This window comes from Moschus berezovskii, chromosome 6, assembly GCF_049115385.1.
Source record: "Moschus berezovskii isolate FMDL1 chromosome 6, NW_MosBer_1.0, whole genome shotgun sequence".
In the NCBI taxonomy this organism is placed as follows: domain Eukaryota; kingdom Metazoa; phylum Chordata; class Mammalia; order Artiodactyla; family Moschidae; genus Moschus; species Moschus berezovskii.
In genome coordinates this window covers 8,454,619-8,479,107 of record NC_142465.1, presented here as the reverse complement: position 1 = coordinate 8,479,107, position 24,489 = coordinate 8,454,619, and the positions used below count along the sequence as shown (strand labels likewise).

The following is a 24,489-nucleotide window of genomic DNA, read 5'->3' as shown; positions in this document are numbered from 1 at the left end:
ATCTCCTTGAGGCTTCAGTGGGAGGACGGCCCAACCTATACGGCAACTTTGAACTTCTAGTCTCCAAAAATGTGAGAGAATAAAGTTCTCTTGTTTTAAGCCACCCAGTTTGTGGTATTTTGTTACAGCAGCCCTGGGAAACTAATGCAGTCTCCAGCTTGGATTTGAGGAGTGTTAATTCTTGAGTTCCAGAACTTGAGAGGACAATAATAAAATAGAACCTACTTAGAGGAACGTTTCCTTGGGTATCATGCTGGTAGGGTGGCAACAGAAACATTATTACACTCCTGTAAAGCCATCAGAAGTACAAATAGTAAAGAAATAACTAAACTCAAAGTACTGAGATTTTTAAAATAGGACATAGTTTTTAAGTTATTATATTTACAAAAATAGTTTTATCTTGCTTTTAAGTTATATAAATAGTTCAACAGAACACCTAAGGCTGCAATTATAATCTATTTTTTAAGGAGAGGTAAATATTTAATATGTTTAATAAAACTGATGTTCATAATTTTATTAGAGTATAAATAATAAATTTAGCATTAAAATAGATACAGAATAACTTTTACTCAAAAGTCCCTTTGACATTAAATAAACTATTGAGATCATTAACTTTTATTGAGGTCCTAATTATGCATAAATTATATGACTATTAAGCTGCAGTCAAATGTATCCGTTCAGTTCAGTAGCTCAGTTGTGTCCAACTCTTTGCGGCCCCATGAATCATAGCACGCCAGGCCTCCCTGTCCATCACCAACTCCTGGAGTTCACTCAAACTCATGTCCATCAAGTCGGTGATGCCATCCAGCCATCTCATCCTTTGTCGTCCCCTTCTCCTCCTGCCCCCAATCCCTCCCAGCATCAGAGTCTTTTCCAGTGAGTCAACTCTTCGCATGAGGTGGCCAAAGTATTGGAGTTTCAGCTTTAGCATCAGTCCTTCCAATGAACACCCAGGATTGATCTCTTTAAAATGGACTGGTTGGATCTCCTTGGATACCAGTCCAAGGGACTCTCAAGAGTCTTCTCCAGCACCACAGTTCAAAAGCATCAATTCTTCAGCACTCAGCTTTCTTCACCATCCAACTCTCACATCCATACATGACCAATGGAAAGCCATAGCGTTGACTAGATGGACCTTTGTTGGCAAAGTAATGTCTCTGTTTTTTAATATGCTGTCTAGGTTGGTCATAACTTTCAAGTAGTAAGCGTCTTTTAATTTCATGGCTGCAATCACCATCTGCAGTGATTTTGGAGCCCAAAATAATAAAGTCTGACACTGTTTCCACTGTTTTTCCATCTATGTCCCATGAAGTGACAGGACCAGATGCCATGCTTATATTACCTGGTTATAATACAGGAAAGTATAATATCAAGACAGCAGGCATATTGAGGAAAATGCAAGGAGTGTGGGGAAGAAGGCCTCAAGGAGGAAAGAGAAAACATAGTGGAAAAGAGGTTGAGAGGCAGAACAATCATACTGTCGCCTAGAGCAGAGCAACTAAGAAATGGGTACATAAATGCATTGAGTAAACACGGAAACAAATCTGAGAGTTGGAAAACTGCATTGAGAAGTGTCAATTTTCCCTAATTTTAATATAAACTGAATACAATCATGGACACGACTGAACGGCTGAACAACAATCATAATAATGATAATCCCAATGAAAGATACCAGTGAGGTTTGTTTGTAACTTGACAATATAATCCCAATTCAGAAGATTAGAAATAGCAAAAAAAAATTTTTTTTGAAAACAGGATAAGGAAAGAGTCCTCTCACAGAGCTGAGAAAATGTACTAGATTACTATAGTAAGAATAAGAAGAATCTTACCAGTTTAAGAATGAATAAATTGATCTCAAATTCCTCATATTCATTCTAGTCCTCTTATTCTACCCTGAGCAGGAATATTAAACTTCATTAATCATATGTCATTGCACTGTTAATTGGAACAGAGCATTCAAAGGAAAAAAAAAAGTCATAATACAAATGGGTGTGATTTCTTTTCTATTTTTCTTCCATGCCTGGGGCCATCTCCTTCTGGAGTTTGTAGCACTTCCATCTTTACTCATATAGGATAGGCCTGGGATATACATGTGCTGTTTGTTTGCTTCTGTTTCCTCTGGTAACTAGCAGATGTGGATTTCAATTTATCTAGTGGCAAATCCTGAGACCTAGGGATACGTATTGAGGTGAGAAAGTGCACAGGTCATAGCTGGACATAGCTTAATCAAACTCACTCTGCTTCCTTAATGGGAACTTGGGGACAAAGTCTTTGCTAAAGAGTTTGTCCTCCATAACTCTCACACAGTGAGGGAGTGCATGTGGAGGAAGGGAGGAGTGTTAGATGGCTGTGGTACCCCTAGGTCTCTTGGTTAACATCATCTTAGGGGTATCAATATTAGGCTTCTCCAGAGAGACACAACCAACAGGACATATGCAAATACATAGAAAGGAACCCATTAGGACAGACTTACATGAAAACAGAGGTAGAAGTCTCCTGGCGTGCCATCAGCAAGCTGGAGGTTCAGGAAAGTGGGCGTTGCAAGCTTAGACCAGGCCTGAAGGCCTCAGAACTGGAGAAGCCAATGGGGTAAGTCCCCGTCTGAGTGTGAGGGTCTGCGCACCGGGAGTGCTGATGTCGGAGGGCGGAGAGGCGGGAAGACCCGGCTCAAGAAGAAAGAGAAAATTTACCTTTCCTCAACTGTTTTTTTGTTCTGTTGGAGCCCTCAGCAAATCGGTTAACGCTCACCCACGTTAGGGAAGGGATCTTTTCACTCAGTCTACCTGTTCAAATCTTCTGGACATACCTTCTCAGCATGCATGCTCAGTCATGTCCTACTCTTTGCGACCCCATGGACTATAGTCAGCCAGGCTCCTCTGTCCATGGAATTTTCCCGGCAAGAATACTGGAGTGGCTTGCCATTTTCTCCTCCAACCCTCACAGAAACACCCAGAAATAATGTTTCACCTGATATGTGGGCATCCCTAAGCATCAACTTAGTCAAGTTAACACATGAAGTTAACCATCATCTCAGTATAATCCATTTCTTACCAATAACCTAACTAGACAGATCAGAAATAAAATAAAGAGTCCAAAAATATGCGAGTGTTTATAAGAATTTAATATATGCCAGCATTTTTACCAAACTATATTTTCTTGAAAACAGAGAAAATATGTGAGAAAGTACTTGATGGTAAGAAGGTGGAAAACCTCTTCATATTCTACACACACTTCAAAGATCCCTAATTCACATTTAGCCTATTAAAGTCTCAGAGAATTCCTATAGTATACAGTAAACAAATCTGTTTAACTTTTTAAATTCAGCATTTTCAAGTGCATAAATTTCAAATCAACATGAAACAGAGTTGGAGAAAGGTCTGGAGGAGACCAGTGAGAGAAGCAGAAGGGACTTAGGACCTGCTGTCTTCTCCTATCAACTGGTCACTTGTAGAAATCTTACACTTGAACAGTACTAGACGTTGTTAGCCCTTCTTAATGGGACTTATGTGGAGGCGGGGCAAAAAGGAAGAACTTTCTCCCATGTCCCTGTCAAGTTAGAACTGATCTCAAGTAGTCAGGAAACTCTTTTGAGCAGGAGCACCAATAGCCACTGTCATCCATGTAATGTGTCAGAAAGAACACAAACATCCAAGAAAAGGAGATAGGTAATAGAAAGAGCATTCACACAGTGGGCATTTTTGCAGCCATTAAAAGGTATTCAGATGCGTGCTATTACGATGAGACAAGAACACATAGTACATGTAGACTCCTTTCCCAAGAAGGGCGCTATCAGGCGGGAAGACTAGTCTCTGCAGTGGGAGAACAGGGTGGGCCTGAGAGCCAGCCTCTGGGAGCATACTGCACTTCATGAGGTCCACAAGTGGTCTGCCATGCCACTCCCAATCCAGAGTAAGGCAGGAGTATTTTCTCCCTTGAACTGCGATAACAGAGCTCCAGCCATTTTCTGAAAATGTAAGTTTAGATCGTCCATGTTTGCAAAGCTTCAGCAACTCTCACTCTTGACCAAGATTCAGAAACAGGACCACTTCATGGGCTCCCATTTTACTGTTTTTTCCTTATTACATCTCTGCTTTCATGAAAAATCAGCTTTGTTTTTAATCTGATTCATGGCTTCTAAACCAATCATCATAGCACCCTGTTACACCATATATACTTTTTATATAGGACTTAGAAACCATCTACAAAAGTAATGTTATTTTATGTGAAAAATGTAGTTATTTACATAACAGAAGCCACTTTCAGATCTTCACCATTGTATTTAGGAACTTGGCATACATTTCAATTGTTGTTGTTTAGTTGCTAAGTCGTGTCTGACTCTTTTGCAACCTTGTGGACTGTAGCCTCTGGCTCAGGGATTTCCAGGCTCCTCTGTCCATGGGATTTCTCAGGCAAGAATATTGGAGCTCTTCTCCCCTTCTCCAGGGGAGCTTCCCGACCCAGGGATTGAACCCATATCTCCTGCATTGCAGGCAGATTCTTTACATCTGAGGCATCAGGGAAACCCAAAGATTTAATAGGTCTAGATAATGTAAGTACTAATATAGATGAACAACTGAACTCAATTTTATGAGAGCAAGTTTACTGCATGGAATTATGTTTTCAACAGCCAACAGTGAAATCACTGATATCACTTATCTTCAAGTTCATGTGTCCTCCTACTCCGTTTAAGTGGAGGACTCAAGACAGCACTGGATCACTAACATTTTGTCGATATTTATTGACCAAGTGTACTGAGTCTTTCACACTCTTTTTCAAGCCCTTAGTCAAACTGAGGGCAAATAGAAAACCAACTTGGTATCACAATATCATCTCTGGCCCCTTTATTATCTGAGAGTTTCCCCTACAGAAATATATCCATATGGATATGAAGTCTTTGTGTCATTTCCACTGGCTGCCACTTTGCACAGCTGCTATAATCACAATGTAAATGGACTGACAGACAAAAAAGGCACAAACACCTGAGAACATCAAAAGTTTTTACTCACGTAAAAGACATGAAAGAACTTTAGGATATATGGCAGAGAGCAGCAACATTCTCCAGGACCAGAGAGTGAAAACTTCCTAGTGCTAAGCCTCACCAGCAGACACATGATTGCAGAGGTTAAAATATAAACGAAGGAAGGACCAGAAGTCTATCTGTTTTCTTCTGGCCTAGTCATCTGCTGGGGTGTACCTGCACGTAACGCTGTACAGACACTTGCTGGAGATGACCTTACCAGGGTCAGGAGCATTTCTGTATTTTTAGTTTTATAGTGCTGAATGGAATACACAGTGCTTTAGTAAGGAATCAAATGCTCATCCACCACCCCAGCCTATCCATGCTAGAATATCTGGTACATTCCTGAACTCAGTGCCATGGAAACAGAACAAGGGTAATTGCCCCACACATCTCTAGGATTCATACTGATAATCCCTTGAGCTAGCTGAAGGAGTTCACCTGTGGCTTGCATATTAAAAATAAAAACAAGCATTCTAAGTACATAGGCTGTGTGGTTCTGCTGCCACTGCTGCCAAGTCACTTCAGTCGTGTCCGACTCTGTGTGACCCCATAGACGGAAGCCCACCAGGCTCCCCCGTCCCTGGGATTCTCCAGGCAAGAACACTGGAGTGGGTTGCCATTTCCTTCTCCAATGTGTGAAAGTAAAAAGTGAAAGTGAAGTCGCTCAGTCTTGTCCGACCCTTAGCGACCCCACGGACTGCAGCCTACCAGGCTCCTCCATCCATGGGATTTTCTAGGCAATAGTACTTGAGTGGCTTGCCATTGCCTTCTCCGGTGTGGTTCTAGGAGGGCCAAAAACAAAGATATGGGAAATCCTGCTTAAGATGAAACTACTCCTTTGACCACATGATGATACGAAGAACATCTATGGATTGAGTTTTTGTTCATGCTATTTCAAATAAAGAATATCTTAATTAAAATAACTTTAATTAAGAATGTAATTCTTTAAGTAAGAATGTCCTTCAGCCGAATCGGTTAGAGAGATTGAATTTGAAATAGCCTAATAAAATAGAAAAGTCTACGGAGTGCAATTAAGATATACTCTGAAAAAACAAAAAATGGTTCATGTGAAACAGTGGGATGAAACTAGGCACAGAGACAACAGTTTTTCCCCGCTTCTCTCTGTCTGGGTTTCATCTCTCTTGCCATGTGGTATGCTATATAGTCTCAGAGCCTCATACACTAAAACTTTAGCCAGCAATGAGGACTTGCCCAAACGTCTGCCTGGATCCCCCGACTGGACCCAGCTGTGGTCAGCGAGCCATCACTCACACTCAGGAGCCAGAATCACGATAACAAAATGACACTGTCAGCATTTTGGACCAGATGATTCTTTGCTGTGAGGCCTCCTGTGCACTTTAGGATGCTGAGCAGCATTTCTAGTCTCTAACCATAGATACCAGCAGCACCTTCCTGGTTGTAACCATCAAAAATGTTTCTGCTGCTGCTGCTAAGTCACCTCAGTCATGTCCGACTCTGCACGACCCCATAGACGGCAGCCCACCAGGTTCCACCATCCCTGGGAGTCTCCAGGCAAGAACACTGGAGTGGGGTGCCATTGCCTTCTCCAGAAAAATGTTTCTAGACATTGTCAAATGTCACAGATGGTGAGGAGGCAAAATTTCCCCAGTTAAGAACCCCTGGCCTACAGCAGGGGTCTCAATCACACTCCATGGAATCACCAGGGAATATGTTGAAGAGGAGACGCAGAGGAGTGGAAGTGACAGATAGAGATACATATCAGGTTTTTCACAGTGGGAACAGACATGGTATCCTGAAGAGTGTCTACTGATAAATGCATCAGAATGCTCAGAAATCAACTTGTTCTCGGTCTGAGAGTGAACCACTTCTCAGTGCAGTCTCCTCAGTTTAAAAGCAGAAGCAACACCAATGACAGAGAGTGGCTCTGAGTATGAAATGAGTATGTAAAGCACTTTGGAAACTATGAAATGGCCCATAAATATGAGATAATAATAATAAATAAAATCACTGTGGTCCACTGGAGAAGGGGATGGCAAACCACTTCAGTATTCTTACCTTGAGAACCCCATGACCAGTATGAAAAGGCAAAAAGATATGACACTGAAAGATGAACTCCCAGGTCAGGAGTTGCCCAATATGCTACTGGAGAAGAGTGGAGAAATAACTCCAGGAAGAATTGAGAGAGTCAATTCCTAGGCAGACTGATAGGAAGCCGAGTCTCCCCAAGGAGGAGAGGGGGGTCAGGGGCTCTCGAAGAGGAGATAGGGGTCTGGAGTTCTCAAGGAGCAGTAAAGGACAAACATCTTTTTTTCTTTTTTTTCTCCACATTCCTTAGTCATCAGTTCAGTTCAGTTCAGTTCAGTCGCTCAGTCGTGTCCGACTCTCCGCAACCCCACGAATCACAGCATGCCAGGCCTCCCTGTCCATCACCAACTCCCGGAATTCACTCAAACTCATGTCCATCGAGTCGGTGATGCCATCCAGCCATCTCATTCTCTGTCGTCCCCTTCTCCTCCTGCCCTCAATCCCTCCCAGCATCAGAGTCTTTTCCAGTGAGTCAACTCGACGCATGAGGTGGCCAAAGTATTGCAGTTTCAGCTTTAGCATAAGTCCTTTCAATGAACACCCAGGATTGATCTCTTTAAAATGGACTGGTTGGATCTCCTTGCAGTCCAAGGGACTCTCAAGAGTCTTCTCCAGCACCACAGTTCAAAAGCATCAATTCTTCAGCGATCAGCTTTCTTCACAGTCCAACTCTCACATCCATACATGACCACGGGAAAAACCATAGCCCTGACTAGACAGACCTTTGTTGGCAAAGTAATGTCTCTGCTTTTTAATATACTATCTAGATTGGTCATAACTTTCCTTCCAAGGAGTAAGCGTCTTTTAATTTCATGGCTGCAATCAGCATCTGCAGTGATTTTGGAGACCAAAAAAATGAAGTCTGACACTGTTTCCACTGTTTCCCCATCTATTTCCCATGAAGTGATGGGACCACATGCCATGATTTTTGTTTTCTGAATGTTGAGCTTCAAGCCAACCTTTTCACTCTCCTCTTTCACTTTCATCAAGAGGCTTTTGAGTTCCTCTTCACTTTCTGCCATAAGGGTGGTGTCATCTGCATATCTGAGGTTATTGATATTTCTCCCGGCAATCTTGATTCCAGCTTTTGCTTCTTCCAGCCCAGTGTTCCTCATGATGTACTCTGCATGTAAGTTAAATAAGCAGGGTGACAATATACAACCTTGATGTACTCCTTTTCCTATTTGGAACCAGTCTGTTGTTCCATGTCCAGTTCTAACTGTTGCTTCCTAACCTGCATACAGGTTTCTCAAGAAGCAGGTCAGGTGGTCTGGTATTCCCATCTCTTTCAGAATGTTCCACAGTTTATTGTGATCCACACAGTCAAAGGCTTTGGCATAATCAATGAAGCAGAAATAGATGGTTTTCTGGAACTCTCTTGCTTTCGCCATGATCCAGCGGATGTCGGCAATTTGTTCTCTGTTTCCTCTGCCTTTTCTAAAACCAGCTTGAACATCTGGAAGTTCACAGTTCACGTATGGCTGAAGCCTGGCTTGGAGAATTTTGAGCATGACTTTACTAGCATGTGAGATGAGTGCAATTGTGTGGTAGTTAGAGCATTCTTTGGCACTGCCTTTCTTGGGGATTGGAATGAAGACTGACCTTTTCCAGTCCCGTGGCCACTGCTGAGTTTTCCACATTTGCTGGCATATTGAGTGCAGCACTTTCACAGCATCATCTTTCAGGATTTGAAATAGCTCAACTGGAATTCCATCACCACCACCAGCTTTGTTCGTAGTGATGCTTTCTAAGGCCCACTTGACTTCACATTTCAAGATGTCTGGCTCTAGGTGAGTGATCACGCCTCGTGATTATCTTGGTCGTGAAGATCTTTTTTGTACAGTTCTTCTGTGTATTTTTGCCACCTCTTCTTAATATCTTCTGCTTCTGTTCAGTTCAGTTCAGTTCAGTCGCTCAGTCGTGTCTGACTCTTTGCAACCCCATGAATTGCAGCACGCCAGGCCTCCCTGTCCATCACTAACTCCCGGAGTTCACTCAAACTCATGTCGATCGAGTCGGTGATGCCATCCAGCCATCTCATTCTTTGTCGTCCCCGTCTCCTCCCACCCCCAATCCTTCCTAGAATCAGACTCTTTTCCAGTGAGTCAACTCATCGCATGAGGTGGCCAAAGTATTGGAGTTTCAGCTTTAGCATCAGTCCTTCCAATGAACACCCAGGACTGATCTCCTTTAGAATGGACTGGTTGGACTCCTTGCAGTCCAAGGGACTCTCAAGAGTCTTCTCCAGCACCACCGTTAGGTCCATACAATTTCTGTCCTTTATCAAGCCCATCTTTGCATGAAATGTTCCCTTGGAATCTCTAATTTTCTTGAAGAGATCTCTTGTTTTTCCAATTCTGTTGTTTTCCTCTATTTCTTTGCACTGATCGCTGAGGAAGGCTTTCTTATCTCTCCTTGCTATTCTTTGGAACTCGGCATTCAGATGCTTCTATCTTTCCTTTTCTCCTTTGCTTTTCGCTTCTCTTCTTTTCACAGCTATTTGTAAGGCCTCCTCAGACAGCCATTTTGCCTTTTTGCATTTCTTTTCCATGGGGATGGTCTTGGTCCCTGTCTCCTGTACAGTGTCACGAACCTCCGTCCATAGTTCATCAGGCACTCTATCTATCAGATCTAGTCCCTTAAATCTATTCCTCACTTCTACTGTATAATCATAAGGGATTTGATTTAGGTCATATCTGAATGGTCTAGTGGTTTTCCCTACTTTCTTCAATTTCAGTCTGAATTTGGCAATAAGGAGTTCATGATCTGAGCCACAGTCAGCTCCTGGTCTTAGTCATAGAAAATGTCTTTTTCTTTAAGCCTGGAACTGATGATTACACAACAAACAACTCAGTTTAAACTCTGTACTAAGGATTATATAACAACAATGTATCCTGCTTGAGGACAGCTTGTCCTTTCTGAAAACCTTCAGACTAATCCCAATATTTTAGAATGTATATTATGGGAGTGTTCTGGTAATGTCTTTCTGTTGTTAAATTCTAATCCTGTTACCTTAAAATGTAAATTGTGGGAGTGATATGAAGTGAAGTGAGAGTCACTCACTCATGTCCCATTCTTTGCAATCCCATGGACTATACAGTCCGCGGGATTCTCCAGGCCAGAATACAGGTACGGGTAGCCTTTCCCTTCTCCAGGGGATCTTCCCAACCCAGGGGTTGAACCCAGGTCTCACACATTGCAGGTGGATTCTTTACCAGCTGAGTCACCAGGAAAGCCCAAAAACTGGTCTTGAAGTGAAGAAATTGTGGGAGTGGGTATGGTAAATTTTTACAACCTTGAGATTTTTGATTTAATAACCAATTTAAAAAGTATATAACTACTTAGCTTAGACTAACGAGGGGGGAACTCTGTCCCCTTCTGATGTCTGTGTCAGAAGCTTTCTCTGTTCCTTTCGTGCTTTAATAAAAACTCTGCTACACAAAAGCTCCTGAGTGATCAAACCCGGTCCCTGGTCCTGAAGCTAAATCTTCTTCGGAGATCATGAATCTGACACCATTCACCGTAAGCTGTCAGAGTCAAAGTGAAAACAACACCCAGTTGTGGATGGGACTGGTGATAGAAGCAAGGTCTGATGTTGTAGAGAACAATGTTGCATAGGAACCTGGAATGTTAGGTCCATGAATCAAGGTAAATTGGAAGTGGTCAAACAGATGACAAGAGTGAACATCAACATTTTAGGAATCAGCAAAATAAATGGACTGGAATGCTGAATTTAATTCAGATGACCACTATATCTACTGTGGGCAAGAATCCCTTAGAAATGCAGTAACCCTCATAGTCAACAAAAGTCTGAAATGTAGTAGTTGGGTGCAATCTCAAAAACGACAGAATGATCTCTGTTCGTTTCCAAAGCAAACAATTCAATATCATGGTAACCCAAGTCTATGCCCCGACAAATAATGATGAAGAAGCTGAAGTTGAATGCTTGTACAAAGACCTTCAAGGCCTTCTAGAACTAACACCCCCAAAAGATGTCCTTATCATCCTAGGGGACTGAAATGCAAAAGAAGGAAGTCAAGAGATAACTGGAGTAAAGGCAAGTTTGGCCTTGGAGCACAGAATGAAGCAGGGTAAAGGCTAACAGTTTTGCCAAGAGAACGCACTGGTCATAGCAAGCACCCTCTTCCAACAACACAAAAGAAGACTCTACACATGGACATCTCCAGATGGTCAATACTGAAATCAGATTGATTATATTCTTTGCAGTCAAATATGAAGAAGCTCTATAAAGTCAGCAAAAGCAAGACCAGAAGCTAACTGTGGCTCAGATCACGAACTTCTTATTGTCAAATTCAGACTTAAATTGAAGAAAGTAGGGAAAACCACTAGACCATTCAAATCCCTTGTGATTATACAGTGGAAGTGACAAATAAATTCAAGGAACTAGATCTGATAGAGTGCCTGAAGAATTATGGATAGAAGTGCGTGACATGGTACAGGAGGCAGTGATCAAGACCACCCCCAAGAAAAAGAAATGCAAAAAGTAAAATGGTTGTCTGAAGAGGCTTTACAAATAGCTGAGAAAAGAAGTGAAAGGGAAAGGAGAAAAGGAAAGATACACCCATTTGAACGCAGAGATACAAAGAACAGCAAGGAGAGAGAAGAAAGACTTTCTCAGTGATCAATGCAAAGAAATAGAGGAAAACAATAGAATGGGAAAGACTAGAGATCTCTTTAAGAAAATTAGAGATACCAAGGTAACGTTTCATGCAAAGATGGGCACAATAAAGGACAGAAATGGTATGGACCTAACAGAAGCAGAAGATATTAAGAAGAGGTGGCCAGAGATACCAGAAGACTATACAAAAAGCATCTTCATGACCCAGATAACCACGATAGATCACTCACCTAGAGCCAGACATCCTGGAATGCAAAGTCAAGTGGGCCTTAGGAAGCATCACCATGAGCAAAGTTAGTGGAGGTGATGGAATTCCAGGTGAGCTATTTCAAATCCTGAAAGACGATGCTGTGAAAGTGCTGCACTCAATATGCCAACAAATTTGGAAAACTCCACAGTGGCCAGAGGACTAGAAAAGATTTTTAAAAGATTAAAAAAAAAAGATTAAAAAGTGAAAGAGGAGAGTGAAAAAGTTGGCTTAAAACTCAACATTCAAAAAACTAAGATCACAGCATCTGGTCCCATCACTTTATGGGAAATAGATGGGGAACAATGGAAACAGTGACAGTCTTTATTTTTGGGGGCTCCAAAATCACTGCAGATGGTGATTGCAGCCATGAAATTAAACGATGCTTGCTCCTTGGAAGAAAAGCTGTGACCAACCTAGACAGCATATTAAAAAGCAGAGACATTCAGTTCAGTTCAGTTCAGTTCAGTCGCTCAGTCGTGTCCGACTCTCCGCGACCCCATGAATCACAGCACGCCAGGCCTCCCATACTCCCATCACCATACTTTGCCAATAAAGGTCCTTCTAATCAAAGCTATGGTTTTTCCAGTAGTCATGTATGGATGTCAGAGTTGGACTATGAAGAAAGTTGGGCACCAAAAAATTGATGCTTTTGAACTGTGGTGTTGGAGAAGACTCTTGAGAGTCCCTTGGACTGCAAGGAGATCCAACCAGTCAATCCCAAAGGAAGTCATTCCTGAATATTCATTGGAAGGACTGATGCTGAAGTGCCAATATTTTGGCCAGCTGATGGGAAGAACTGACTCATTGGAAAAGACCCTGATGCTGGGAAAGATTGAAGGCAGGAGGAGAAGGGGATGACAGAGGATGAGATGGCTGGAGGGCATCACTGATTTGATGGACATGAGTTTGAGTGAGCTCTGGGAGTTGGTGTGGAACAGGGCAGCTGGTGTGCATGGGGTCGCAAATAGTTGGACCTGACTGAGCGACTGAGCTGAACTGAACTGAAAATCACTGTGGAGAACCAGTCCTTTTTTCTACCTCATGCTTTTTCTCAGGGGCCTGGGTAGAAAAGATGCTGACTTCATGGAAATTATATATATATATATAAAACTATATATAAACATATAAATATACATAATTATATATTAACTATTATATATAATGTATATAATGCTGAATTCTTATATAACAAAAAAAGAGCAAGTGAAAATGCGTAAGTGAAAAAGCAGAAACTATCAAATACAATAAGCACATTCATTACTTTTTTGTATAATTCTCAAGTCCCATATAAGAACAGGTTTTCAATATAATGGGCTTCCCTTGTGACTCAGCTGGTAAAGAATCCGTCTGCAATGTGGGATATCTGGGTTTGATTCCCGGTTGGGAAGATCCCCTGGAGAAGGGAAACAGTACCCACTCCAGTATCCTGGCCTGGAGAATTCCATGGACTGTATAGTCTGTGGGGTCACAAAGAGTCAGACACGACTGAGCGACTTTCACTTTTAATATAGTTCATAAATAAAAAGTTTACACCATTTGATGTATTTTGCTTATGTTAGGTATTTTTACTCAGTTCATTTATTAGTACTACAAGTGGTAAGTAATTAACTTATATTACTAACTTATGAACTTTTACTATATATAATAGGTAGATAACTATTATAAAAAATTTATTTTATTTTTAACATAAATTTGGAAGCAGCCAGACTGCTCTGTTACAACTAATTAAACTTTTGACATTTATTAGCCCTGGTGTCAACAAATTATATAGTCTAGTAAAGAATTACAGTAAAGCTTTTGAAATACTGAGCATGAAGTAGAAATAATAAATTTGTCTGCCAACAGCATGTACAAGTACCACTCTAAAGTGGTACAAGTACCACTCTAAATGGTACAAGTACCATTCTAAACACATATAGTACAGAGATAAATAATGGTATGAGAAGTCTTGATAACACATGGAAAGTACCGCCACCATCATCACTACCACTAGTAACAATTATGATAGGAGTGACAAAAATGAGAAAATCGAAAGTTATCAAATGGATGTCCTGAACTTGGAATGGTCCTAAGCACATTACATGTATAATAGTATTTAATACTTGAGAATTTTTTTTAACCCATTTAAAAAATATTTAAAATACAGAGATAGAAACATATTTAGAAAGTAGAAATTTCATCTTTTATCAGAATAGTACAGTGACAGCTTGAGATTAGACTGGTCAAATCTTTTTTTAGTATTTCTGTCATAATGTCTTTATTTGTTCTTAGTGTGCAAGAACTTGATTTATAGTGCTTATTACAAAGTACATGTTTTTCTGTTTGTTTTTAAAATTTAAATTTTTCAATAAATGTGGGAAAGAGAAGGGAATAAAAGATATTACAGTAGTGGTTTGTGCATATTATTTTTTGTTACAGCTCAGTGGGGTTTTTTCCCAGTGTTTTTTATTTTATTTTTTGTCTTTTTTATATTACAATTTTACCCTACGACAGTGGTAAGTCTTATCCCTCCTCGTTTTCCTCCTCCTCCTCCTCTTCCTCTTCTTCCTCCCCCTCTTCCTCTTCTTCTCCCTCCTCTCTCCCCTCCTGTCCCTCCTCCTCCTCCTCTACCTCCTCTTCCTCCTTCTCCTCCTCCACCTGCTTCTCTTTTGCTGGCCCAGTTTCCACAGGGGTAAAAACCATCTCTTCTTCCACTAATATATTTGGAAAATAAGACTGTATTATCAAGACAATTGTGGCACTCAGTGAAAAACATAGCATTCTCAGAAATAAAACCAGTAAGCACAGTGGATCACACACAATTGGCCGGGGTACCTCCCATCTTGGATACCAATATCGGTAATCTGTAAATAAAGAAGTAATTGAAAGCTGGATTTCACGTGAAGTAGTTAAATTGTTCAAGAAATAAAGGACAACAATACATACATATGGCTTGGTCACGATCTGCATTGCCTAGAAAGAAAAAGAAAATTCACAAAGAATTACATAAAATCTCTTCTTTTTCTAGAATATAAGATATTTTCCCCTACAATAATAATGTTATTCTTCTAGTTCTCAGGTACCATACCCTCATCTTTGATGTCCCTCCTTCAACCAGTAGCCAATACAACATATTTCTTTCAGTAGATTCTCCTGGTCTGCTAGAGAAATCATGGAAGTATAGGAAGAAGAGGTACGGATTTCAGTACTTATTCTGTTTTAATCATCCTGTCAGCTTATATAAACCACTTCACGTCTTCTTTCCAAAGACTGTTCCAGCTTCAACATTCTAGAATTCCATAATATCCTTTTTAAAAAATGAAGTACAGTACAGCTAATTTAATATTGTGTTAGTTTATTTTTAATCTCTCTTCTCCCCACACCCCCCAAGATCATTCAAAACTAGTCCTCTGAATCTAATCATTTTCCTCACTTAATTCTTATTTTCAGAAGCTTTTGGTTGCTCTTCATCTCACAGATGGCAAGGTTGACTACAGAGCCTGGTACTCCTTGTTTTTGCTATCTAGCCCAATGCTATCACGGTGTGTTTCAGGAAATAAATTTCCTTTCCTTTGCTCATTTGGGCAGAAAAGTTCAATCAATCACTCCCAGATTCCACTAGGAAGGAGACTGGAAGGATAAATGCACTTTCACCCATAGACACCTTAATGTCAACCAGGGCTTTGTCTTGCAATGATGCAAATCTTAGAGGAAAATTTAGAAATCACTCCTCAGGCACCTTGGAGATGAACTGAAGTTATCTGTTGGATTTCTGAAGCTATGTTAGCCTTCTGTGTTTGGTATTATTTATTACTTCATATTTTATGAAATAATTTCTATTTTAGAAAATCTTTTACTGGGACTTCCCTCGCAGTCCAGTGGTTAAGACTCCATGCTTTACATTGCAGAGGTTGAAGGTTCAGTCCCTGACAGGGTAGCATGTAAGATCTCACATGCTACACAGTGTGGCCAAAGTACAAAAAAATCTTTTACAGTACAGTCTGTATGCATTTTCTCTACTTCCTTTTGTGTGAAAGTGAAACCCAAAGCCGCTCAGTTGTGTTCAACTCTTTGTGACCACATGGACTTCACAGTCCATGGAATTCTCCAGGACTGAATACCGGAGTGGGTAGCCTTTCCCTTTCCCAGAGGATCTTCCCAACCCAGGTATCCCACATTGCAGGAGGATTCTTTACCAGCTGAGCCACAAAGGAAGCCCAAGAATACTGGAGTGGGTAGCCTATCCCTTCTCCATGGGATCTTCCCGACTCAGCAATCGAACCGGGGTTTCCTGCATTGCAGGCAGATTCTTTACTAACTGAGCTATGAGGGAAGCCCTTTGGTGTATGTGTATTTATTTATTGCTTATTTTGAGCAATGATGCAATCAGTACATTTCTTTGTATCTTTAGTTCTCATCACTAATTTTCATTGATTACATTCTTCTTTTACTTTTGTACTTGATTTAAATACATTTAAATTTACTAACATTGCTATTGTTTGATTTATCATCTGTAAATAATATGTTTTGACCCCTGGCTATAAAAGATGATGAAATTAAGCACATTTAAATGGCAACCCACTCCAGTACTCTTGCCTGGAGAATCCCATGGACAGAGGACCCTGGTAGGCTACAGTCCATGGGGTCGCAAAGAGTCAGACACGACTGAGCGATTTCACTTTCACTCTCTTCTCTTGCCAAGTTTTATGAATTATATTATTTGTATATCACCAGATTTTACTACCCATACAGTTTGCTTTATCAATATAACCTTTGTTTGTTTTAATCTTTATCTGCCAATTAAGAGTCAATGCTTGAGGATAGTTCTTTCAGTGCAGTGCTTTGCTTTACCATTTATCTTTTTTGGTGAAAGTCATTCTCTAGTAGTTTATTGAAATGCTTATGAGAACGATATACCACAAGTTATTGCGTGTTCCCACAGTATATGTCTATTTGCTTATACATGAAAGTTTGGGCTCTATACAAATTCTTCGTTGACACTTGTATTAAGGACACTATAGGCATCACTCCACTGACCCTTAGGTTTTACTGTTACTGTAGAGAAGTTTGAGGCTGGTCTGGATTTTTCTCCTCTCTGCAGGACTGTCAGTTGCCAGTATGGCATTACATCACATAAGTTAATCAGTCATGTCTGATTCTTTGCAACCCATGGACTGCAGCCCACCAGGCTTCTCTGTCCATGGGATTTTCCCAGCAGGAATACTGGAGTGGATTGACATTTCCTCCTCCAGAGGATCTTCCCGACCGCATCTCCTGCACTGCTGGCAGATTCTTTGCTGCTAAGCCACTGGGAGAGTCCAAGAGCTTTAGGTTTGAGTTTGCCAAAGACAAGACTGCTAGTGAAATTTGGACTATTTGAAAGAAGTAGAGACCATTATTCTTCAGAAGTGGCTGCTGGCCAGAGACCTAAATGGATTTGAGATTCACAGTTACCTCTTTGGTAGAATGGGAAATTTTGCTTTGCTGCTGAACACCGAGACAGTTTGTGGGAGCTTTCTCAAAGATTCTTGAGAATTGCAGCAATTTTCTGGTGAGCTTTTGAGAATTACCTATTTTGGTGTCCCAGGCTAAGAGGTCTTCAGAGTCTGCTTCCCTGACATTTTAGCTATTTTCCTCTGCTTTTTCATGGCACCTTCTCTGATCTTCACTACCTGAGAGTTTATGGCATATTTCTCACTCTGAACACTGTATTGTCAGAATACTTAGAGTGTTTATTTTTTCTCTTTTCTTCAAAAAAGAGTTTGACTGTTAAACTCTCCAATAAATGATTTTACATTTTTGATTAGATGCTTGAAGGATTCTGTTTTTCTTCTTATTTACTAGGCAATGTCCAGATGGTGACTACTTTCTGTCACTTTTTCTGGCATGTAGTATATACCTTTTTTCTTTACAAGGTTTTTATTTTATTTTATTTAAAATTGAAGTATAAGTGACATAAATAATTTGTTACAACACACAACATAATGATTTGGCATTTGTATATTTTGTGACATGATCAGCACAATAAGCCCAGTTTACAATAGTATCAATTCAGTTCAGTCGCTCAGTCATGTCCAACTCTTTGCGACCCCATGAATCACAGCACGCCAGGCCTCCCTGCCCATCACCAACTCCTGGAGTTCACTCAAACTCATGTCCATCAAGACGGTGATGCCATCCAGCCATCTCATTCTCTGTCGTCCCCTTCGCCTCCTGCCCCCAATCCCTCCCAGCATCAGAGTCTTTTCCAGTGAGTCAACTTGTCGCATGAGGTAGCCAAAGTATTGGAGCTTCAGCTTTAGCATCAGTCCTTCCAGTGACCACCCAGGACTGATCTCCTTTAGAATGGACTGGTTGGATCTCCTTGCAGTCCAAGGGACTCTCAAGATCTTCTCCAAAAGTTCAAAAGCATCAGTTCTTCGGGAATCAGCTTTCTTCACCATCCAACTCTCACATCCATACAGGACCACGGGAAAAACCATATCCTTGACTAGACGGACCTTTGTTGGCAAAGTAATGTCTCTGCTTTTTAATATGCTGTCTAAGTTGGTCATAACTTTCCTTCGAAGGAGTAATCGTCTTTTAACTTTATGGCTGCAATCAGCATCTGTATACATAGTTACAAAATCTTTTTTTCTTGAGAACTTTTAATATATACTTTCTTAGCAACTTTCAAATATGTAATACAGTATTATAAACTATAGTCACCATGATGTTCATTATTACATCCTTATGACTTATTTATAAGTGGAGGTGGAATTTTGTACTTCTGACCCCCTTCATCCATTTCATTCACTTGCCTCTGGCAACCACTAATCGATTCATGTCTGCAAGCTTGGTTTTTTGTTTGTTTTTAATTCCACATACAAGTGAGTTCATATGGTATTTGTCTTTGACATATCACTTAGCATAATGCCCTCAGAGTCCATTCATATTGTCACAAGTGGAAGGATTTGTTTCTTTTTCATGGATAAATAATACTGCATTGTGCATATATATCACATTTTCTTTATCCATTTATCCACTAATGGACACTAAGGTTGTTTCCATATCTTGACTTGTGTAAATAATGCTGCAATAAACATGGCAGTTTTGTATATTTTTTTGAATTAGTGTTTTCATTTTCTTTGGATAAATACTTGCAAGTGGAATTGCTGGATCATATGGTAGTCGTAGGGTTTCCCAGGTGGCACAGTGATAAAGAATCTGCCTGCCAATACAGGACATGCATGAGATGCGGGTTTGATCCCTGGGAAAAGCCTCTGGAGTAGGAAATGGTAACCCACTCTACTATTCTTGCCTAGAAAATTCCACGGACAGGGGAGACTGGCAGGCTCTAGTCCATGGGGCCACAAAGAGTCAGATATGACTGAGTGTGCATGTGTACACAGACACACACACACACACACACATTAGTTGTATTTTTAGTTCTGGAGGAACGTCCATATTATTTTCCATAGTGGCTATCCCAATTTACATTCTATAGTATGCACATTCAAGAATTTCTATTTCTGAAGTTTTTAGTTATTTAAATATTTATATATCTATTCTCAGTTTTTAAATAAATCTGGATTTTTTTATTTATTTGGTGCTTCCTTGTGGCTGGGTTAGGTTATGCATCTTTGGTAGGAATATCACACAAGTGATGACGTGCTCTCCTCATTGAATTCTCTTAGGTGGTGCAGGGTTTTGTCTTTGATACTTCCTGTTGCTGGTGATATTCACTTTGATCATTTTGTTAGGTTGTGTCTGCCAGGCTCCTCCACTGTGAAGTTAGTCTTTACTCCTAATGAAGTACTTCTATGAGGAGTTACTTCATCACTATGCAAATGAACTGTTTCTCATACAACGTTTAATTTATTCACTTATTAATTTATATCAGTATGAATTATAGTATCCTGTTTTATCCAGTGAGTTATAATTGACTACTATTATCACTAACCTTGGTGCTCAAATCATCCCAGGTTTGACCAGTAAAAGCCCTTTAAGATGGCTTCTGTGTCCTTTATGTTACATGTCTCCACCATTCTTTGAGCACTTCCTTGCTTTCAGGTAGAAAAAGATGTTTTGGGTTTATTTCATGTTTCTCCTGCCCCCACCCTGGAATTTGACCTTTCTCCAGAGAGTCCTGGCTCCCTTTAGTGCTGACTGGATCACCGAAGAATTGATGCCTTTGAACTGTGGTGCTGGAGAAGACTCTTGAGAGCCCCTTGGATTGCAAGGAGATCCAACCAGTCCACTCTAAAGGAGATCAGTCCTGGGTGTTCATTGGAAGGACTGATGCTAAAGCTGAAACTCCAATCCTTTGGCCACCTCGTGCGAAGAGTTGACTCACTGGAAAAGACTCTGATGCTGGGAGAGATTGGGGGCAGGAGGAGAAGGGGACGACAGAGAATGAGATGGCTGGATGGCATCACTGACTCGATTGAGGTGAGTTTAAGTGAACTCCAGGAGTTGGTGATGGACAGGGAGGCCTGGCGTGCTGTGATTCATGGGGTAGCAAAGAGTCGGACACGACTGAGCGACTGAATTGAACTGAACTGAACTGGAATTCAGAAACCAAGGTCTGAGTACTATTGTGCTCATTGCATCACCCAGTCATGTCCGACTCTTTGCAACCCCACAGACTGTAGCCCACCAGGCTCTTCTGTCCATGGAATTCTTCAGGCAATACTAGAGTGGGTTGCCACGCCCTCCTCCAGTGGATCTTCCTCACCCAGGGATCAAACTTGCATTTCTTACATCTCCTGCGTTGGCAGGCAAGTTCTTTTCCACTAGCATCACCTGGGAAGCCCCCGTTGCTTTAGGGCTGAGAGGACGCTGTTCCAAGGCTGTCTCAGAGCTAGGGAATATATATATGCTGATATGGGCTTCCCTGGTGGCTCAGAGGTTAAAGCGTCTGCCTCCAATGCGGGAGACCCGGGTTCGATCCCTGGGTCGGGAAGATCCCCTGGAGAAGGAAACGGTAACCCACTCCAGTATTCTTGCCTGGAGAATCCCATGGACGGAGAAGCCTGGTAGGCTACAGTCCACGGGGTCGCATAGAGTCGGACACGACTGAGTGACGGAACGGAACGGAACATACATATAAAAATATTTACATCTATGTTTATTTATATTTATTGAAACTCTTAAGTTCCAGTAACTCTAATTCCAAATCATCACCAAAAGATTTGAACTTATTTTCTTCCTTTACATATTCATAGGCCATCCTCTGACAGTGAGAAAACCAGCTCCATTATCCTTAATCTATTTGCTTATTTGATCTATCCTCCAACATGCTTCTGGGCTTCCCTGGTAGCTCAGATGGTAAAGAATCCGACTGCAATGTGGAAGATCTGGGTTTGATTCCAGGGTTGGGAAAATCCACTGGAGAAGGGAACGGCTACCCACTCCAGTATTCTGGCCTGGAGAATTCCATGGACAGAGGAGTCTGGCAGGCCACAGTCCATATGGGGTCGCAAAGAATTAGACACGACTGAGAGACTTTCACCTTCACTTTCCAAAATGCTTCTAATCTCCCATCACTGCTTCTACTCCCTCTTCGTGCTTGGACTTTGATATTCCACATCGGGGTGGTAGAGTTGCCAGATTCAGCAAATAAAAGTATAGGATGCCTAGTTATATTCAAATTTCAGAAAACAGCGACATATTTTAGTATAAGTATAGCCTATGTAATATTTGGGATATATTTATACAAAAAATACTTTTGTTTTTCTGAAATTCAAATTTAACTGGATGCCTAGAATTTCAAAATTTTTAAATTGAAGTGCAGTTGATTTTCTGTTGTGCCAATCTCTGTGGTACAGCAAAGCATCTCAGTTAAAAACATATATAAATTACTTTTAATATTCTTTTCCATTATGGTTTATCATAGGATATTCAAATATTGTTTCCTGTGCTATACATTGGGACCTTGTTGTTTATCTATTTTAAATGTATAGCTTCCATCTACCAACCTCAAACACCCAGTCCATCTCTTTCCCTCCTCCTCTGGATGCCCAGCATTTAATCTGGCAACCGACAGGCTGATCCTCTACTTGGATCCCTCTCCCACCCTGCTCAGACTCTGAAAGTTAGCTTTGGGCTGCTCCAACATATGGATTCCTTTCTTTACCCCACTAGGGCTCTGATCCCTCCCATGCCAAGCCACCTCCCTCAACATAAAAAGCTTCCTCACCTAGTTTGGACTCTGATACCTAGTGTGAGGAGATGGCCCTCAAATGCAGAGGCCCCCTTAGCAGATTCCTTTTTAACACCTCTCTTCAGGTCAGCCCTAGATGTGAATCTTCTCCCCATTCTGCCTGGAATCCCACACAGGTCCAGACCAGACCTCCAGGGATGCCTTCCCTACCTGGGCATACTCTGATACACCATCAGGTGTCTCCCTCCCACCCTGGGTGGCTCTGTCCCCACCATGACTGGACTCTGACACCGCAGACTGAGAAACTCCTGCATGGACATGCCATTCCTCTGATCTGGGATCCCAAGCCTGATCTCCAGCAGGCACACTCACCTCACCCCATGAGAGCTCCAGCTCTCCACACAAGGCTGTACCCCGTGTATTCTCACCCCACTTAGACTCTCTCCTCACGCCCACCACGTCATGTATGAATTCCTTGTCTTCTTGCTTAGGTGTTGACATGTCTCCCTCTGTGTGGATGCCTACCTGTTTCTGACCTACCCAACGGTTTTAGGTCTGGATATTCCCAGGAAGAGTAAGAAAAAGGGAGGAGGAAAACCAAGGTTTTGCATCTGGATTCAGATGAAGCAAGGGAAGAAATGTTACAGAGGATCACTCCAGCAGTGAAATTGGTCACTAGTTTCTTTAACACAAAAGCATAATATGCCCCTATCTGAATTTACTGTCTGAATTTACTCTATACCATATTCCTATAAACTTCTGGGGTTATATGCTCTCATATTTAGAAAAATGAAAAGAAAAATTTATTAATAAAACATTTTCTAGTTTTATCTTCTGAATATTTTGGGGGAAAAACAAAAGTAAAAGGCTATTAACCATTTGCTATTTTACTTCTTTTCTCTTTTTTATAAATGTTTTAGAATATCCTATTCTTTAGAGCAGTCATTCTCAAACAGGCTGATATTTCAGGAATTAGATGCAAAGCTTTTCTTCAGAGTAAAACTGTTAGTTCTCATTCCTTCTTTCAGATATTCTAGTATGTCCTTAGGGGCAGGAATAAGAGTTAGAGAGGGCAGAAAAAGCTGTGCAGTTTAAAAAAATCTAAAGATGATACAGTTTGATACCACCTTTGATAATACAACAATACCTTTCTGATCTAAGGAACAATATTAACATGACAACGAAAGACTAGTGTTTACCACTTCATTTTCTTGTCATTCAATGCATTATGGAATTTTTTCATGTTTCAGTTATTTTCTTTAGCTTACTGCATAGAAAATCTGTGCATCTGTCATAGCTGTCACATTGAGAACACATTATTCCTCGTTGATAAGGCCTTCTTGACAGACCACCTCTACAAAAAAGCAGAAACATCTTATTAGAAAAAGTCTCAAGTTTCATGTTATCTAAATAATATGGTTACTGGATTTTTAGTTAATTTATAAAGGTGATTTCATTTAAAAAATAGACTCAAGAAAGTACTTAAATTGGATATGTAATCTTCCCCCTTTTCTGAAACTAATTCCCATGACTCTTAAACAAACTGTTGTAATTTAAATTTGAGGGAGTTTTAAAGCCTCTTTCATTTTGGTTTGTAGCAAAATTTTCCTTTAAAAAGTGGATATTATAGAATGCTTCATAACTAATTGCTTTCTGGTTGGCATAAATATACAAAAAGCTATATATGAATGATATATTAATTTTTTGGAGCATTTGCAAAATCCTGAAATGCCTATTATTCCAAAGATCCAGCTGCATGGATTATTTTGAGGTAATCATGAAAAATATATGTGTATAAACAAGCAAATAAAGGAAAATGGGATTTTAGAAAGTTGGTTTCATCCATTGTATAGACCACAGGGGAGAAGTTAAAAAAATATTACATCAATTGCCCAGAGCTAAGTTAGGAAACCGCTAAGTCACTTTAGTTGTGTCCGACTCTGCAACCCTATGGACCATAGCCTTCCAGGTTCCTCTGACCATGAGATTCTCCAGGCAAGAATATTGGAGTCGGTTGCAATTTCCTCTTCCAGGGGATCTTCCTGACCCAGGGATCGAACCCAGGTCTTCTGCAATGCAGGCAGATTCTTTGCCATCTGAGCCACCAGGGGGCCTAAGTTAGGATGGTGGCCTAAAATAGGTATGAATTGGGAAGCATAGTTTAAAATATTTAGAATAAGAAGCAGAAGATAAATGGGGAAAAGATGTTTTTGAGTGAGGAGAGGGTCATTATTTGTGGCTATTTAACAAGGCCATTTACTCAGTGTATAGTTGAAAGTCATAAAAACAAACATTAGGCATTTAAGTCCTTGGCCATTCTGGGCCATTTAGAAGAATGGCAAACCTTGGAAATAGACATTCAAAAACTATCTGATATCCTCGAATGGCAA

General features: G+C 40.7%; 1 protein-coding gene across 1 annotated transcript in view; it reads right to left on the bottom strand.

The window, feature by feature from the left end:
• Window positions 1-14,478: 14,478 nt before the first annotated feature.
• Window positions 14,479-24,489, bottom strand: part of GLIPR1L2 (GLIPR1 like 2) — a 44,961-nt gene continuing 34,950 nt past the window's right edge. The window contains exons 4-6 of the mRNA XM_055396778.1: window positions 23,368-23,453; window positions 14,902-14,928; window positions 14,479-14,819 (exon numbers count right to left, since the gene is read on the bottom strand). Of these exons, the coding sequence (XP_055252753.1) occupies window positions 14,479-14,819; window positions 14,902-14,928; window positions 23,368-23,453 (454 nt within the window). The remainder of the gene's footprint in view (window positions 14,820-14,901; window positions 14,929-23,367; window positions 23,454-24,489) is intronic.